Source organism: Lynx rufus, unplaced genomic scaffold (genome assembly GCF_022079265.1).
Source record: "Lynx rufus isolate CCGP_SWC_20201006 ecotype Redwood Valley unplaced genomic scaffold, mLynRuf1.p SCAF_12, whole genome shotgun sequence".
NCBI lineage: Eukaryota > Metazoa > Chordata > Mammalia > Carnivora > Felidae > Lynx > Lynx rufus.
Genome location: NW_025814826.1, coordinates 52895144 through 52911792, shown reverse-complemented (window position 1 = coordinate 52911792; position 16649 = coordinate 52895144). Strand labels below are relative to the sequence as shown.

Sequence of the window (16649 nt, the reverse complement as noted above, 5' to 3'; positions counted from 1 at the left end):
AAAAACAAATATTTTCCAACCCCCAAAAATGTAGTGACATGAATGGAATTGTTTTCCCTTTTTTTTTTTTTTAAACATCTCGTCCCTTTCCTGTCTAGCTCTTAAGACTGCTGAACTTGGGTATGTGTTTTTGCAGGCAGTCTGTTGTGACATTACACATCATGTAGCCTCTGGCATACTCCCTGCACACTTGTGACTGAGGGTGAAAAAGCAAATAGCATCTTTGGTATTATTTTGAAAATAGGTTTGACCTCACATATCCCCTGGATGTCCCAGGACCTCACTTGGAGAACTGTTGAATTAATAAACACTGTTGAATCTCTAACTTAGATTAACAGAATTCTAAATTCAGAAGTACTTAGTCAGGCTTTCATAATGTGGAATCTGTCCTCTGTCATTCAATGTAAAACAGACATGGAATACACTTTAATAGGAAGGAGTGACACAATCCGTGTTGGATGTATGCTTGTATGTGTGGGGAGGGGTGGTGAGGGACCACTCTACGTAAAAGGTGACCTTTCAGCCAAATTTTAAAGGAAGGTAAGTGTGTGACAGTCTTAGGAAAGCATTCTGGAAAAGCAGCAGGGAGGCGTGTTTAGGAAACTTGTTGATACTCTGTTAAAGTGGGCATGTTTTCTTTCTGTTTCAGTTTATGATCACAGGTGGAAATCTGCAGGACAGTAAAGAGGCACTGCATTTGGCACAAACAAATGGTATCCTCCTCTCACTTTGACCCTCTCCCCCCATATGAATTAAGTTATTTTGAAGAATTCTTTCTATAACTGCCTCAGGTACAATACAACGGATCATGACTGGAAACAACAGGAAAACGGACTGAGTGTAACAGGGTGTGATTAAGATGAAAGGGTTCTGACACTGATATATCAGATGCTTGGTTAAATCCTCTCTCATCGTACTTAAGGATTATTTTAAGATTTCCTTAATGAGAATTAAGTTCACCAGGTATATAATTTAGTCTCCAGTATTCCTGATACAGGATTTTTGTGTGTATGCTGTAATGTGTTCAGGATGGGAGTTGCTTTTATTTTGCTTTTTTTAAACTTAAACTGTGAAGGATCATTTATTAAGTATGTATCATGCAGACCACGGTGGAAGGCCCCAGGAATGCAAGTAATAATGTATCATCCCTCAGATGCTCACTTTATGTTACGCGTTTTGCATTTATTTAAAATCTATAAGGTTTGGAATTGGTTCCAAAGGGAATCCTAGTTACACAAAACATCTCCTTTATCTGGCATTCATTTTACCTCACTTTTTTTGGTTTTGTGTTTTGTCATACTTCACGTGCTAGACTTTGAAGAATTAGGCATTCTATTTTATTTTTAAAAATACTGATTTACTTACTAAAAGCTATTTTGGGGGGTACCTGGGTGGCTCAGTAGGTTAAATTCCAGACTCTTGGTTTCAGCTCAGGTCATGGTCGCATGGTTCGTAGGTTTGAGCCCCATGTCGGGCTCCGTGCTGATGGTTTGGAGCCTGCTTGGGAATCTCTCTCTCCCTCTCTCTCTGCCCCTCCCCTGCTTGCGCTTGCTCTTTCTCTTTCTCTCTCTCTCTCTCTAAATAAGTAAACAAAATATTTTTTTAAAAGCTATCTTTTTGTGGCAATCTTTCTAAACTGCGTACTTCTCTTCAGGATCCACTGACACTTTTTCTTAATGATTAAGATAAAAATAACCATCTTCCCAGATGCCTTGGAGGTGTATAAGAATATTGTCTTCTATCCTTTTTATCCCCAGAGAGATCTATTTTCAAAACTTCTTGAATCTTCATAGTCAGCCCTCTTCACTCCCCCCTTCACGAACCTGTGTTCTCACTGTTTTAAAACCTCTGCCTCCTCTTATATGTAAACACCTGCAGGAGAGGCTGAGGAAGGCTCCCCACCTCTCACGTGGGTTCAGGTGCAAACCACTCAGAAGCCCTTTTTGACTTCACGTTGGTGTTTCGTGCAATTACAGTTATCAAGACATGGTCTGCAAATAAGTGAGCTTAATTCTTTATCAGATAAACAAATCTCCCTTCCACCTCCTTAACTCACGCTTTTTAAGCATGTTTAAATTTTAATTGTCATATTAACTATGTGAAACAAGATGATCACATGAATAGTAAGTATAAAGATATAGTTAGGTTATGACACTTCATTCTGTAAGAAATTGTTTCATTTTCCATTCTGTTAGGCTGAGTAAATGCCAGGCTTTGGAAAGAGGTGAATTAATTATTTTTACCAGTCTGTTAAGGCAATTTTCATATTCCTGTCCTGCTTTGCTAAGGTATTCCAAAAATTCTTACATGATTAACTTCATGCCATTCTGGCAGTTTGAATAGTTTATGGCTATTATTAAAAATTAACCAGCTGAAAGTATTTGATCTGTCATTTAAATATAATATGAAAAATACTTTGGAAATAATCCTAAGACATTATTTTGTGCTAGATATGTTTTTCAGTACAGTTGGATGTCATCCTACAAGATGTGATGAATTTGAAAAGAATGACCCTGATCTTTACCTAATGGAGTTGTTAAATCTCGCTGAAAACAATAAGGGGAAAGTTGTAGCAATAGGGGAGTGTGGACTTGGTAAGTGCCAACCTAGCCCTGTTAGAGTGACTTTGAAAGTGATTTGTTCTGTACAAGTTATGAGTAATTGTTGGTTCTTTTTTTTATCTTTTAAAGATTTTGACCGACTACAGTTCTGTCCCAGAGATACTCAGCTCAAGTAAGGAAATTTATTGACTTCAGGAATTATTGTAAAATCTTAAGAGTGATTTTTTTTTTATATATAGCTTTTATCAGTTCAGAATGTAGCTGGAGTAAGCATCAGGATTTTTTGTTAATCCCTTTGTATATCAAAAGTTAAGTGAAACATGGAATTCATAGGGGATGGAAGCATATAGCTCCTAATTGGTTAACTGGCTAACTTAATTTTAATGGTGGAAATAAGGGATGAGTTTTACATGATAGAGACTTTTGTTGTTCTTTTTTTCACGAATGTATTCATGCATGCATCATTCCAATGAGATGATTTAAATTCAGTTGTGGGGGACACGATTTACGGGCAAGGGATATTAAAAAGAAATTATAGGATCAATCACCAAAGCTAGAAAAACTTATTTTACTCTTGCTGGGCATTGGATATTGTCAACTTAGAATATAAGAATCCTTTCATAGGAGCCACATGGAGAATGGTGGCTTCTGAGAAAACTCCAAAGCTCACAAGCCATGCAGACTTCCTACAACCCACTGCCTATACCTTTTAATTGGAGCTCCTATAAAGCACACTGGTGGATAGTGTTACTGGCTAAAAAGAAAAATAGACTTAATTTAAGACTTGAGCATTTTGTTACATTTCAGAAACAGTGTATTAATGATCAAGATAATTAAACATTAGAGTAAATCCTTTCATAATTAAAATAGTATGTACATAGCAGGATATGGTTTAGGCTTGAACGTAGATGCCAAGTGCCCAGGTATTAATCTGTACTAGGGAGTCTGAACTCCATTCGTTCAGTAAATGATTACCAAGTGCCTCCTCAGTATGATACAAGGAAAGATAGGCTTGGTTCTGTGCCTTTATAGATAAGAGAAGACGTAAATAATTAACATAGGCTGGAAAATGCTATCAAAAAGGTGTAGGGCAGTAGGGCAGAAGGACTTTCCGGGGGAGTCAGGGAAGCCTTTGCCAATAAGGTGAGGAGATGTGAGTGAGGCCTCTTCCAGAGTAGATAAAGCTAAGGACAGACTGAAGTCTGGTATAAATTTTGAAGAGATGGGCAGTTCAATCTGAGATTTTTAAAAATTTTAAAACCTCAAATGACGTAGTAAAAAACCACACTAGCAGTTATCCTGTGTGGACCGTTGCTACCGAAAGAAATGCCCCGCCTTCCACCTGTGCTCCCATGGCTCCGGCTCTGCTCTGCTCACAGGCTCTGCTCTGCTCACAGCGGCTGTGCCAGTTTCAGTGCTCCCCGCGGTGGGTGCGCTGCAGCCCGTTACCCCTTCCCGCCCACACAGACTAGCCTCTGGGCTCTGCCGAGGCAGGTGCCAAGTCTTCACTCATGTTGTAGTTCCCATGGTGCCATGCACAGTACTCTCGGTACGTGGTAGGTACTCGGGAAATGTTCACTGAGTTTTTAATGAGGAGGAGGGGTCCTTTTTGATTCCTGTAGAGCGGCATGGATATAAAGCTTAGAATTCAGCTTTTACTGTTGGCTCTTTTCTCGGAAGAATTTAGATTTTGAGCTGTTATTTGATACCATCCTGGAGACTTAACCAGTGTATGACTTGTTTTTGTTTTTTGTGTAAAAATGCAGTCAGGAAAAAGATCTATGAGAAGAGAAAAATAGAAAATGGTGTGATAGATTACTAGGCAAGACAAAACTAATGTGCGGTAGACACGATGTCTAAAAAATAGTGTCTGAGAAATAATGGTAAGTAAAGACAGTTTATAATGGTGTTTGAAAGTAGTTATCTTTGGAATCAACAGCTTTGGGTTGGAATCACAACTGCCATTGGTGGCTGTATGTCTCTTTGTAAATCTCAATTTCTTCATCGTTCCACCTACTTTTCTTAACATTTGGTATGTAAGGCCCAGAGTAACATGCCTGGCACAAAGTAAGTGTTCAATAAATTGTGGCAGTTGTGTTATTCTTAGAAATATTTTCATCCTAAAGAAAATACTGGCTGTTCTTTTTCTTTGGGGTTTTTGGAAAGTATTTTTTAAAAAGAAAACAAGGGAAAGGCTGATTCCATCCTGGAAGGGTTACCCTTTAAGCATTCCCTGCATTTTCAGTTTCTCTGCCACAGGCCATATTCTCTTTTCTTGTTGTAAGTTTAGAGCTTGGTTCACTTGAGTGGGAAGAATTTGCTTTGGGATTTTTCTTGGGGCTTTAAAATATTAACACTGTGCAAAAAAGAAATTCTACATCAGACAGGATTTAAAAAAAATCGTTTGGGGATTTAGGGGACCTCAGAGAGGAGAGATTGAGGCTGTCCTTGCCATCAGCCAGTCCAGAGGAGGGATCGCCACCATGGGTTAAGGTACACTGTGGTAATGCTTTGGGTGCTCTGGAGTTGCCTCAGTCGTGATTACTAACAGCCGCTATTCTGAAGCTGACCTTTCCAAGGTGAAGCTGACCTGTACTTGATTGTTGACCCTAAAATGTAAGAAGCAGTATTACAATTAGAAGCAATTACAGTTTCACTAAAATGAGCAAATCTAACAAAAGTAAACAGCGGTTTTCATATATGAGCTAAGAAAGAAATAATAAAAGCAGAGATGTCTCTTGAAAGGTGCCAGTTCCTGACCTGTAACTTATGCTATTTTTAGTTACTGTGGCTTTTTTTTCCTTTACAGACAATAGTTTAATGTCAAGCACCAGCTATTCTCAATATATGTCATTAGGAATAATTGGCCTCCTTAAGACACCTACCTAGTTTGAACGCATGGACCTTTCTTTTCTCATATTATGCAAAATTCTGTAGGCACCCTGCTTGAGCATCTATTATTTTCATAATTTGTACTTTTGCCTGTTTTGTGATAGGCTTATTCCCAAGGTGATCATTAGATTCTCTAAATCTGTGGTTTGGTTGTGTGGCTTTGTACATGGAGTTTTGTGTGAAAGAAACGATCCATGTAGAGTGGTGAACACAAAGGGTATGTGGTGTGTAGCCAGAAGCCAGATACATGGTCAAGTTTATATAATGACTGGAGCACACTTAATTGCTGACACTTGTATTACTTTAAACATTATGGAAACAGTGACTTTTAAGATTTCATTTCTGTTTCCTACCCTGTGAAATTTTAGCACTTTGTTAAATTATTTTTGCTTTTTCTAGCCCAGCAGAATCTAAAAAGGTGATTTAAAAAGCTGAACACAGTGGGAGCACTTGGGTAGCTCAGTCAGTTAAGCATCCAAATCTTGCTTTCGGCTCAGGTCATGATCTCACAGTTTGAAAGTTCAAGCCCCACAACGGGCTCTGCGCTGATGGTGCAAAGCCTGCTTGGGATTCTCTGTCTCCCTTTCTCTCTGCCCCTCCCCTGCTTGCTCTCTTTCTCTCCCCCTCAAAATAAATATACACTTAAAATAAGTAAATAAAAACCTAAACATTGGGTAATAAAGACAACACCACATTTATGAAAACTAAGAAGTACATTTCTATTTCTAATTTTAAAATTTAGCATTTTCAGGGCACCTGGGTGGCTCAGTCAGTTAAGCGTCCAACTCTTGGTTTCGGCTCAGGTCATGATCTCATGCTTCACGAGTTCAAGCCCTATGTCAGGCTCTGTGCTGACAGTGCAGAGCCTGCTTAGGATTCATTCATTCTCCCTCTCCCCACTCTCTGTCCCCCTCTCTCCTTCTTCCTCCCTTCCTCCCTCCCTCTCTCAAAGATAAATCAATAAACTTCAAAAAAAAAATGAAAAGAAATTGAGCATTTTCAAGAGTACAAAGGGATACTTCAGGAAAATGGTTGTCCTTACACTTCAAGGAGACAAGACAGCGGAAAATATAGCAAACGAGATTTAAGTGAAACACAAGGAAATTATTCCCTAAAATCAAGGCGCCTAGAAGAGGTAAACTCCTGTAGGAAATAAGACACTTATTATCTGTAATTCCTGGGTTTTATTTTAACTGCATGACCGTTAATGAGAACTAGTGAGCACTGTGCTGAGTGAGAAAACATAGGACAGCCCACCGCATTATATCTCGCTCTTATGCTATAGAACCAGGAAAAAAGGCTTCTTTGAATACAACTTGGGTCATTTTGGCCGGACCTGGACTTAGAGACTGAAGTTCTGATCACACTGTGTTCTGTGATCTTGGATGAAGTCCTAAATCCACTGACACCAGCTCCTGTCCTATTCTAGGGTTATTTTGTGGATCAAATGAGATAATGGTATGTGGTACTTGAAAAACCTTTTTCTAAAGTACTCTTCAAACATTTAGGGCTGCCATTTTATCATGTAATTTTCAGATCTTTGAAAAACAGTGTTTTAGTTTTTTTGTGTATATTTATTTAATAAATCCTTGTGTTTAGTGGTAATAATTTCTTGTATAACAGCACATGGAAAACACGGAGTATAAAGCTTTGCCTGGCCTTTTGCTGGAGCGAATGGATTCCCACTGATGGTGCTCAGCCCGCTCTCCAGGCAAGAGGCTGGTGGTATATTCACCACCAACACATGCTGCAGGGAAGGGGTCCCACAGGTGATGGGAGGGTGTCTGCTTCATTTGCTGGGGTTTGGTGGAAAAGCTAGTTAAAAGTATACCTGAGGGAACAGCTCCCATCACTGTAGACTTAAACGTTATAGCTCTTTATTTCTAGTGATCAATAAAGTGCTGTCTAATTTACCTAGAAGTTATAATGGAAAGCTAACACGTTAAAAAAATTTTTTATTTATCATTTTTGAGAGAGAGAAAGCACGTGAGTGGGAAAGGGGCAGACAGAGAGGGGGGGGGTTGGGGGGATAGAGGATCCGAAGCAGGCCTTGTGCTGACAGCAGAGAGCCTGATGCAGGGCTCGAACTCACAAACCGTGAGATCGTGACCTGGGCGGAAGCCGGATGCTTAACCAACTGAGCCACCCAGGGTCTCCACTAACAGACATTTTTTGAAAATGATTTTGTAATCCCAGAAAATGAAGTATCCCTTTCAGGAAGATGTATGTGATAATTATCAATGCCTCTGGCTAAGCCAGCTGTATTTTAAACATCTGAGTTCACTACTTCTGTCCTGTAATCTCCTAGATAATAAAAGTCCTTTAAAAAAATTATTTTTCTCATGCTAAAATAAAATTAACGAAAATTTTTTGGCATTATGCAGATATTTTGAAAAACAGTTTGAACTGGCAGAACAAACAAAATTACCAATGTTTCTTCACTGTCGGAACTCACATGCTGAATTTCTGGGTGAGTTAGAGCTAAAATCTGCTTTAGAATTAAAGAATTTTGCAGCAATTACCAAAGTATTTGCCAAAAATTGTTTGTTTTTAATTTACAGACATAATGAAAAGAAACAGAGATCGGTGTGTAGGTGGAGTGGTAAGTAGAAGAGTTTTTTTTTGTTTGTTTTTTTAAATTTTTTTTAACATTTATTTATTTTTGAGACAGAGACAGAGCATAAACGGGGGAGGGTCAGAGAGAGAGGGAGACACAGAATCCGAAACAGGCTCCAGGCTCTGAGCGGTCAGCACAGAGCCCGATGCGGGGCTTGAACTCACGGACCGTGAGATCATGACCTGAGCTGAAGTCGGACGCTTAACCGACTGAGCCACCCAGGTGCCCCAAGAGTTGTTTTTAATAAAGGATGCACAGAAGCTTCTTTGTTACTCCTGTCGGCTTCTAAAGGAATTCAGATATCAGCAGTAAAGTTATTAAGCTTCTTCCCTCTCTTGTTGAGGTACATAAATTTACTATTAAATCTATGGGCCAGATGTAATACAGACCTAAATCACACCGATTTAATTACATTTATTTTGTCCAAAGTACAAGAATGATAAAGAATCTGGCTCACAAGAAAACCCCATGAATTTACTCCTATATTTTATTTATTTTTTTTTTTAATTTTTTTTTCAACGTTTATTTATTTTTGGGACAGAGAGATACAGAGCATGAACGGGGGAGGGGCAGAGAGAGAGGGAGACACAGCATCGGAAACAGGCTCCAGGCTCTGAGCCATCAGCCCAGAGCCCGACGCGGGGCTCGAACTCACGGACTGTGAGATTGTGACCTGGCTGAAGTCGGACGCTTAACCGACTGCGCCACCCAGGCGCCCCTACTCCTATATTTTAATAGCATGGGTGACAATTCTTTTTCTCTGCCTCTTCCATCAGCATTCTTCAGTGTTCTTCAATTTAAATTCTGAGCAAAATATAAACTAATCTTAATATCTTTTAATATTTTAATATTCATCTCAGGTTTGCCTTCTTAATTTGTCAACTGTATTCACTTAGCACTCTGATTAGAGACTCCTTTCTGGAATCTGCTTGTACTCTGTAAACACTTCTGTGTGGTCATTTCAACCACTAGTCTTGAGACAGTTTCCATAAACATTATCTGCCCACCACTTAGTTCAGGTATCCATAGCAGTGTTCCTTAAATCTTTTTTGGATCATGGGCTCTTTGGAAAATCTGCCTCCAAAAAATGCTCAGATGTACAAATTTTCACCTGTGATTTTAGGAGATTCACTCGTCTCCGGCAAAAAGGCTGTTACCCAGGTATATAAAATCAATTATACTACACCAACTAAAGAAAGAGGAAATGGCACTGAGCACTTACTGTTTGCCCACATATGCTGCTTTGATAGCTTCATCTGTATTCTCTCAGGTTTTTAGCCTCTGCTTCATGTCGTGTACTGCTGGTGATAATGTTTTCTATGTTGCTGTTGATATTACTGCACACGTTTTTATCTATAGTTTACTGACTCTAATTTATCCTTTAGGAACTGTACTTGGGAACTGAGAGAGGCTTAGAGGCTTTCATTAATGGGGGGATTAATGGCTCTACCTCTTTGCCCATTTGCTTCATTTCTAAATAAGAAGTTACTTAGCAAATCCAAACCTAAATGTTTGATTTTATCAAAAAAAGAGATTGTCAAGGGGCGCCTGGCTGGCTCTGTCAGTAGAACGTGCAACTCTTGATCTTGCGGTTTTAAGTTCAAGCCCCACATTGAGTGTAGAGATTACTTAAGAATAAAAGCTTTAAAAAAAAGATTGCCAAATAAAAAAAAAACGAATTTTCTGCAATGGTTTATGAGGAGTTCTATTTAAAATTACTTTGATGTTAACGGAGGATATATTTTCTAGTCAGCTAGAGATGCTGAGAGGAGAATAAACCCTTTTGGGCAGCCGTGTAATGCAGTTTTATTTTTCAGAAACATGTTATCCATAGTGGATTCTGACTCTGGATGCTGTAGTAACAGATTAATGACATTACTTGTTGGTGTATTTAAAGTGTAACTTATTGTTTAGGTTACACAGATGTATCCAAAGTATGAAAGACTGTGCTTTCTTCCTTACATCTTTGAAGAAGAACACCACCATCTTCTTCCTTTTTGCCTACTGAGCTGATTCTTACCGTCTCACAGTTCAGTTTTGTAGTTACATTCTCACAACTCTTTCTAGATCTGCTTAAAATTTCTTCTAAAAGTCATTTTCTAGAAAAAAGTATCCTCTAACATAATAAAAACTCAACATTTTAAGATTTATTTTACATGGTTTTGTCACGTTTCTAACTTGTCTTCATGCTTTTGCCTAAGAGTGTGGCTCCCACGTCCATTCCCCATTCCCGAAGGTACTGCAGAGCCATCAGCACGGCCACAGAGAGAGTCTGGGCAGCCACGTCCCTCGTGCCTCACCTCTTTGGAGATGGTGACCCATTATAACTGTGAGATTCGAATTGAAAATAAAAATTGTAGGGGCCACCACATCTGAAACGCTCTGATCCAAAAAACAAAAACAAACCCCTATGCACCTATACTTTTCCTTAGGAAGTCTCATTAATGTTATTTAGGATTTTTAAAGAAAGAGCGATTATTAAGTAAAATTACACCTGTATGTTCTAGGTGCATTCATTTGATGGTACCAAGGAAGCAGCAGCTGCCTTGATGGACTTGGATCTCTATATAGGATTTAATGGTTGGTAGGTCCTTAAGTTTGTTTTATATTAATTAGATTCCTGTTTTACAGTGAATTGCTGATAAAGATTTAAATTTTTTATTTAAATGTATTTATCACCTGGATCTTGGCTTGTGAATTTCAGTAATTATACAAGAAATTAAACTACATTACTCCTGCAAGTTATAGGCATGCCTGGCTTACTTGGTGGGTGGAGCATGCGACTCTCGATCTTGGGGTGGTGAGTTCAAACCCCGTGTTGGGCATAGAGCCTACTTAAGTTAAAAAAAAAAAAAGTTAAAGGTTATAAACTACTAACCCTGTATTACAATCATGCACAACAATTTTGTATTGAGATCAGCAGCTAGCTTTCTCTGGCGATGCCTTTTATACTTAGGTCATTTTATCACTTTAAAGTAGATGTGTTCGCAGCATTGTGCATGCAAGTGATGTCTGATGTGGGGAGAGCCCTACTATGACCTCATTTTATGTATCTCTATAGGCCAGGAAACTCACAGAAGCTAAGGACACGGCATAAAGTACTCCTAGTGTGAGAACCAGTGTTCTCTGGCTCCACACTCAGCCTTTCTGCTGGTCAGCATACCAAGCCTCATAAACCCAACATAGTCAGCTAGCGCTGCTGGGTCCCTGGCTTTCCCTCTTCAGTGTTTCATTCCTTTAAAATGACCACACTTCTGATTACATGAGTTTTTGCTAAAATATCCTCAGGAAAATAGAATCATGAAATTATTGGCTATGGAGTTCAGACTTATTTATATGTCCTCAATGCTGCTTCTATATTTTAATGATTTAACTAATAAACCACTGTGAAAAGGCATGCATGAATAATGGACTAAATAGTAGTTCTAAAAAACTTATTGATACAGTCTCTACACCATGCTTTCTGAGTCAGCTTTTCCAGAGACCCCCGCTTTGCTCTTTTTTTTTTTTAATTTTTTTTTAATCTATTTTTGAGAGGCAGAGTGTGAGCAGAGAGAGAGGGAGACACAGAATCCGAAACAGGCTCCAGGCTCCGAGCTGTCAGCACAGAGCCCGACGCGGGGCTCGAACTCAGGAACCGTGAGATCATGACCTGAGCCAAAGTCAGACGCTCAACCGAGCCACCCAGGCACCCCCCCACCCCCCACTTTGCTCTTTATCACCATATATCTAAATATTATGTATGTGATGTTGTCTCTTAATTCATTCCCTTTGTCTGTTTTCATTAAGGAGATGAGCATCTTAGTTCTTCCATCCGGGACTGCCCTGCCACCTGCATTATTTCCTCCACAGCCGTCACAGTGTGGCTATTGCAGAGTTTTTGGTTATATGCGTATTCAGTATTTTCATTGATGTCTGTGTAAATACTGTTGACTGCTGAACCACAAGATATACCACTTTTTTTATTTTCCTGGGGCAGCTTTCTTCCTTTCTCTTTACTTGGTTTTCTTCAACACTTGAAGCCTTCTCACACTTTCCAACAACTGTAAAGTGCCTTTATCTGTTCTTCTGCATGAGGACCCTGTCTAGATAATCTCGTTATCTAGATGATCTCTCCATTAGTTCCTGACCCTTTCTGCTTCGTTTTGAGTCCATGTCTGCTCCATGATAGAACTCTTATGTTTAGATCCCATGTATTCAGCTGTTTTGATGGAACACATGTTTCAAAATGAATTTATTCTATTCTTGAAAGTTTGCCTGGATAGTTAAAACCAAAAACCCTTCCACCTGGTATTTTTCCTCGGCATAATATTCTGGACTAGAAATAATTTTCACGAGAATTTATAGGGCTCCATTTCTAGATTTAAAGTCAGCGGCTGTTCTGATTCCTAGTCCTTACCCCATGACCTGCTATTTTCTCCCAGTGGAATATTTTAGTTCTTTACCTCTGGTATTGCCAGACTTCACAGAGGTGGCCGATAATTTGTGCACTTGCTGCTGGCCCATTCTGGCTAGAAGCTCATCTTTGTCAGTCCTGGGAAACTTTTTCTCTCTCTCTTTCTTTGGAGCTCCCAGGCTCATAATCTGAACTCAATATTTTCCCCTCTAATTTCCATCTCTAGTTTTTCCACCTACTTTCAGAAATATTTTTCAACCTCTTTGATGAAACTTCAGCTTCTGGTTTTAATCTCTGAAAGCTTTTTCCCCCTGCCATTCTCTGGAACTATGTACATTTGCAGATGCATCTTCTCGTCTCTCTAAAGACATGAATGATGAGTTTTTTTCTGTTTGCCAGAGAATGCTTTTATTTCCTCTGAGCGCCTTTTTCCTCTTTTAGTCTCTGTCATGACTTCCTTCAAACGTCAGGAAATTCTTACTCTGTATATTTAAAAAGTTAAGAAACAAGCTCATTGGAATCTCTGTGGGGAGACAGCCTATCAACATGCAGGCCAGCTGACCTCGCCAGGGGATCTTCTCGGTGGGTTCTTTTTCTTCATAGAGGGATCCTCTGATCTCTGCTGGAAAAACAGGGTGGGGATTCATGAATGTACCTGTGTTCTGGAACAGAATGGGGTTGGAGAGAGGAACTCACCAGCCAGTCAGCATTCAGTCTCCATTTTCACCCCTGCAGTCCTCTGTGCTGCTTGTTCTCCTGTCCCGGCTCTGATTTAGCTTCTCCAGAGACTACACATACCCTCTCCTCCCTTCTCTCTCTCAGGCCAAGGGTGGGGGGCAGAAGGAGTCATCTCTGCGTCAGTTCGCTGGAAAATAATCTGAGAGTCCCCTCTTTTCTGTACCCCACATTTTAAAACAACCCCCACTCAGTCCCCTGCCTTATCCCAGCCTCAGTACCTGGGATCTTCAGTTCTTAGAACTTCCTTGGGTGAATTGGTTTGCTTGTCTTCAGTATCTCTCTCTGCAGGCACATGGCACTGAAGTCACTTTGCACATAAACAGATCATTTATAATTTTAACATATACTTTCTGCTTTATAGTTTGTGACTAGGGGTTAGCAATATCCCCTGGTTTCATCAAAAAATTCGTGGTTTTTTTTTCCTTATTTTGAAATGATTTTTAAGAGAAGGTAGAAGACCTTTATTTCACTAACTTGAACTGTCTGAGAGATTTCAAAATGGCCTTGAATTTATAAAGATTTGGCATTAAGTTAATGACAAGATTTTTTCCTCCTCCATTAACTCAGAACTAATGTTAGTCATTTAATCAAAGTCAGTATTTCTGTTCTTGTTCTGAAATTCAGTTTATTGTAGTCTTAATCTGAGGCTCTGAGGTATGGTAATTTAATCTGACTATACTACCTGTGACATAAAGTCTTTGATTTCTAAGGATTAAACTATAACATTTTCCCCCAAGAAAATGGGGAAGTTTCAGATTTGACTCCAGAATATGCAGCTGCTCTCCCTTAAATGGGAAACCTTATTAAAGATATAATGGACTTTGATTTTTTTTTTAAATTTGCATCCAATAATTGGTTTTGACTGAAAAATATTTATTCTGGTAGTATATATTTCTGTATGTAGATCACTTTTTACAAGCATGGAATTAATGTAGGAAAAGACTAAGATATGATCTCATGAAATTTAAACTATGTAAATAATTTCATAACTGGAAGTTTTAAATTTAGTACCCATATCAAACATATTTAGGAAATATTCATATTGATCAACTGTTAAGTTGGCTGAAAATAAGAATTTTGGTTTTTTCTAGAGGATATCATTAAAAGGCTGATATTTATGGCAAACTACACACATTTCCCTTTCACTCCTCTTAAAATCATTCTAAAGTAAAGCCCTACATACTCAAAATGGAGTATGGGCATCTATAAGGGCAAAGAAACAAGGCCAGAGTTTCTGGAAAAGCCAGCTTAGACTTTATAAAGGGCCCCAGAGGAGATGGGAGCAAATTTAGCAGGCAGAAATCAGAGAGAGGGCTTTGGGTTTAGAATTAGTGACTAATAGGACCAAATTGAGGTGATTGATGGCCTTTATAGAGAAAGCTCTCACCCCTATATTTACTGCTATACGCAGAGTACAAGAGCAGCAAGCATTTCTACCAAAGGGAAAAATCTCTTCTCAAGAAAAATGAACAAACCAAATTGTGAGAGCCAGGACTTGGAATTCTTATGTTGATGCCAGAGGAAAGCATTTAGAGAAGCAATAGCCTAACCATTAGCTCCTTACCTTCTCTCTTAGATGAAATTGCAGATCAATATTCCTAGTCCTGGGTGTCCCACAAGGAGCTTCCATTGAGTCCCCACTCAGAGGGGCACCTGGGTGGCTCAGTCGAGTGTCCAACTCTTGATTTTTGTCTCAGGTCACGATCTTGCGCTTCGTGAAATTGAGTCCCACATCGGGCTCTCTGTTGACAGCATGGAGCCTGCTTGAGATATTCTCTCTCTCTCTCTCCCTCTCCCTCCCTCCCTCCCCCCGTCTCTCTCTCTGCCCCTCTCCCCACCAAAATAAGTAAACTTTTTAAAAAGAGTCCCCATTCACAACTATCAGTAAAACAGTCCTCTGTTTACACAAAAGCAGAGGAAACACAACACTGGAAACTCAAGCCTACTTAAATGTAAACTGATAATTAAGGACCACCAGATAAATGAGGTGCCTCAACAGAAGGGAAAAGACCAAATAGAAAAATTAACACCAGAGGAAACAATTTAGGAAAAAGAACTTTAAAAGAGACCTGATATAGTAAAGGCTGAAATGTAACATTCTGTCAGTCTGGCTGTAACAAGAGAAAGAACATAAAAGTAAGAATTCCTTAATGATTAAAAATGAATGTCAGTGTTAATACCACCATTGGGCTAAGCTAGGGAATCAACACATTCAACAGGAAGATACATATTTTTCCCCTCTACCAACTACCATTGGGTACCTAATAGTAGACATAGGAATTTTCTCTTCATACAAGTATTCTAGTGAATAAAGGGTTGATAGGATTCTATCAACATCTGCAACTCCTAGTAAACTAAGAGGTCTAAGCTTTGGGCATCATGTCACAAAAATATAACCAGATACCATGTGCTTCTAAATAGAAGATCATACCACCACCTATGAAGGTCTTGCCAAAAACATGAAGAAAAAAATCCAACCTGAATCTGGTCAAGACTCTGGATGGTATTCTCGACATCCTGTAAGAAACACAGCAGGCAAAATTTTCTTAATGCCGAGATGCCCAGGGAACATCTTAGAGGAGGAGGATCCCACCTCCTCCCACAGACACACCCCAGGCAGCAACTACGTGAAATGCAAGTCATTTGGAAAATGACCTAATTAGCAGAACGACTCTTCCATGGGGAAAGAAAAAGCCACACTGAGAAAGCAAGAAGGAGCAGAGACGTGGTAGGGAACCAGTTACATGGTACGGCAACTTACAACCGAGAGGGATATCACAGGGGTAGAGGTCTTCCCTGAAGAGCAAGGGGATCGAACCCCATGTTGAGTGCCCCCACCCCCCACCTCAACTGCTCCAGAGATCTGTACCAGGCAGACAAGCCCCCATAACATGTGGCTTTGATAACCATCAGGGCTTTATTCCAGCAGAGCCAGGGTGCCATTAAGAAACAGACTACTCCTGGGGCGCCTGGGTGGCGCAGTCGGTTAAGCGTCCGACTTCAGCCAGGTCACGATCTCGCGGTCCGTGAGTTCGAGCCCCGCGTCGGGCTCTGGGCGGATGGCTCGGAGCCTGGAGCCTGCTTCCGATTCTGTGTCTCCCTCTCTCTCTGCCCCTCCCCCGTTCATGCTCTGTCTCTCTCTGTCCCAAAAATAAAATAAAATAAACGTTGAAAAAAAAAAAATTAAGAAACAGACTACTCTTACAGGACCAGCACACTCTATTACTAACTCGAAGATCCAGCAGAGAGGCAGCAGTTTGAAAAGTATCTGGATTATACAGGAATAGATTTATTGGCTAATTTTAGGGTTTGTGCTGGAGGGGCAAGGATCTGTAGAAACTTTCTCCAGGACTGGGAGTGTAGCAGGTGCCATCTTTCTTGCCCTTCTCCGGCCTAGCTGGCCTGATGCTGATGAAAGCCAAGTCTGACCCTCTCCAACTAGCTT

At 39.8% G+C, this 16649-nt stretch overlaps 1 protein-coding gene and 1 long non-coding RNA gene across 7 annotated transcripts in view; one reads left to right on the top strand and one right to left on the bottom strand.

The window, feature by feature from the left end:
* Positions 1-16649, top strand: part of TATDN1 (TatD DNase domain containing 1) — a 45228-nt gene that overhangs the window by 15373 nt on the left and 13206 nt on the right. For 2 of the 6 annotated variants that reach the window (XM_047074168.1, XM_047074169.1), the window contains exons 4-9: positions 650-713; positions 2451-2594; positions 2691-2733; positions 7838-7923; positions 8015-8055; positions 10578-10654. In XM_047074168.1, coding sequence (XP_046930124.1) covers positions 650-713; positions 2451-2594; positions 2691-2733; positions 7838-7923; positions 8015-8055; positions 10578-10654 — 455 coding nt within the window. Of the gene's footprint in view, positions 1-649; positions 714-2450; positions 2595-2690; positions 2734-7076; positions 7223-7837; positions 7924-8014; positions 8056-10577; positions 10655-16649 lie in introns of those variants that run through there. The other 4 variants (XR_006961122.1, XM_047074170.1, XM_047074171.1 and 1 more) reach the window with 4 other exon arrangements.
* LOC124507795 (uncharacterized) lies at positions 12166-14921 on the bottom strand. Its single transcript, XR_006961123.1, has 2 exons — positions 14769-14921; positions 12166-13511 (listed from the first exon to the last, which is right to left on the bottom strand). It is a non-coding gene; the product is annotated as an uncharacterized LOC124507795 (long non-coding RNA).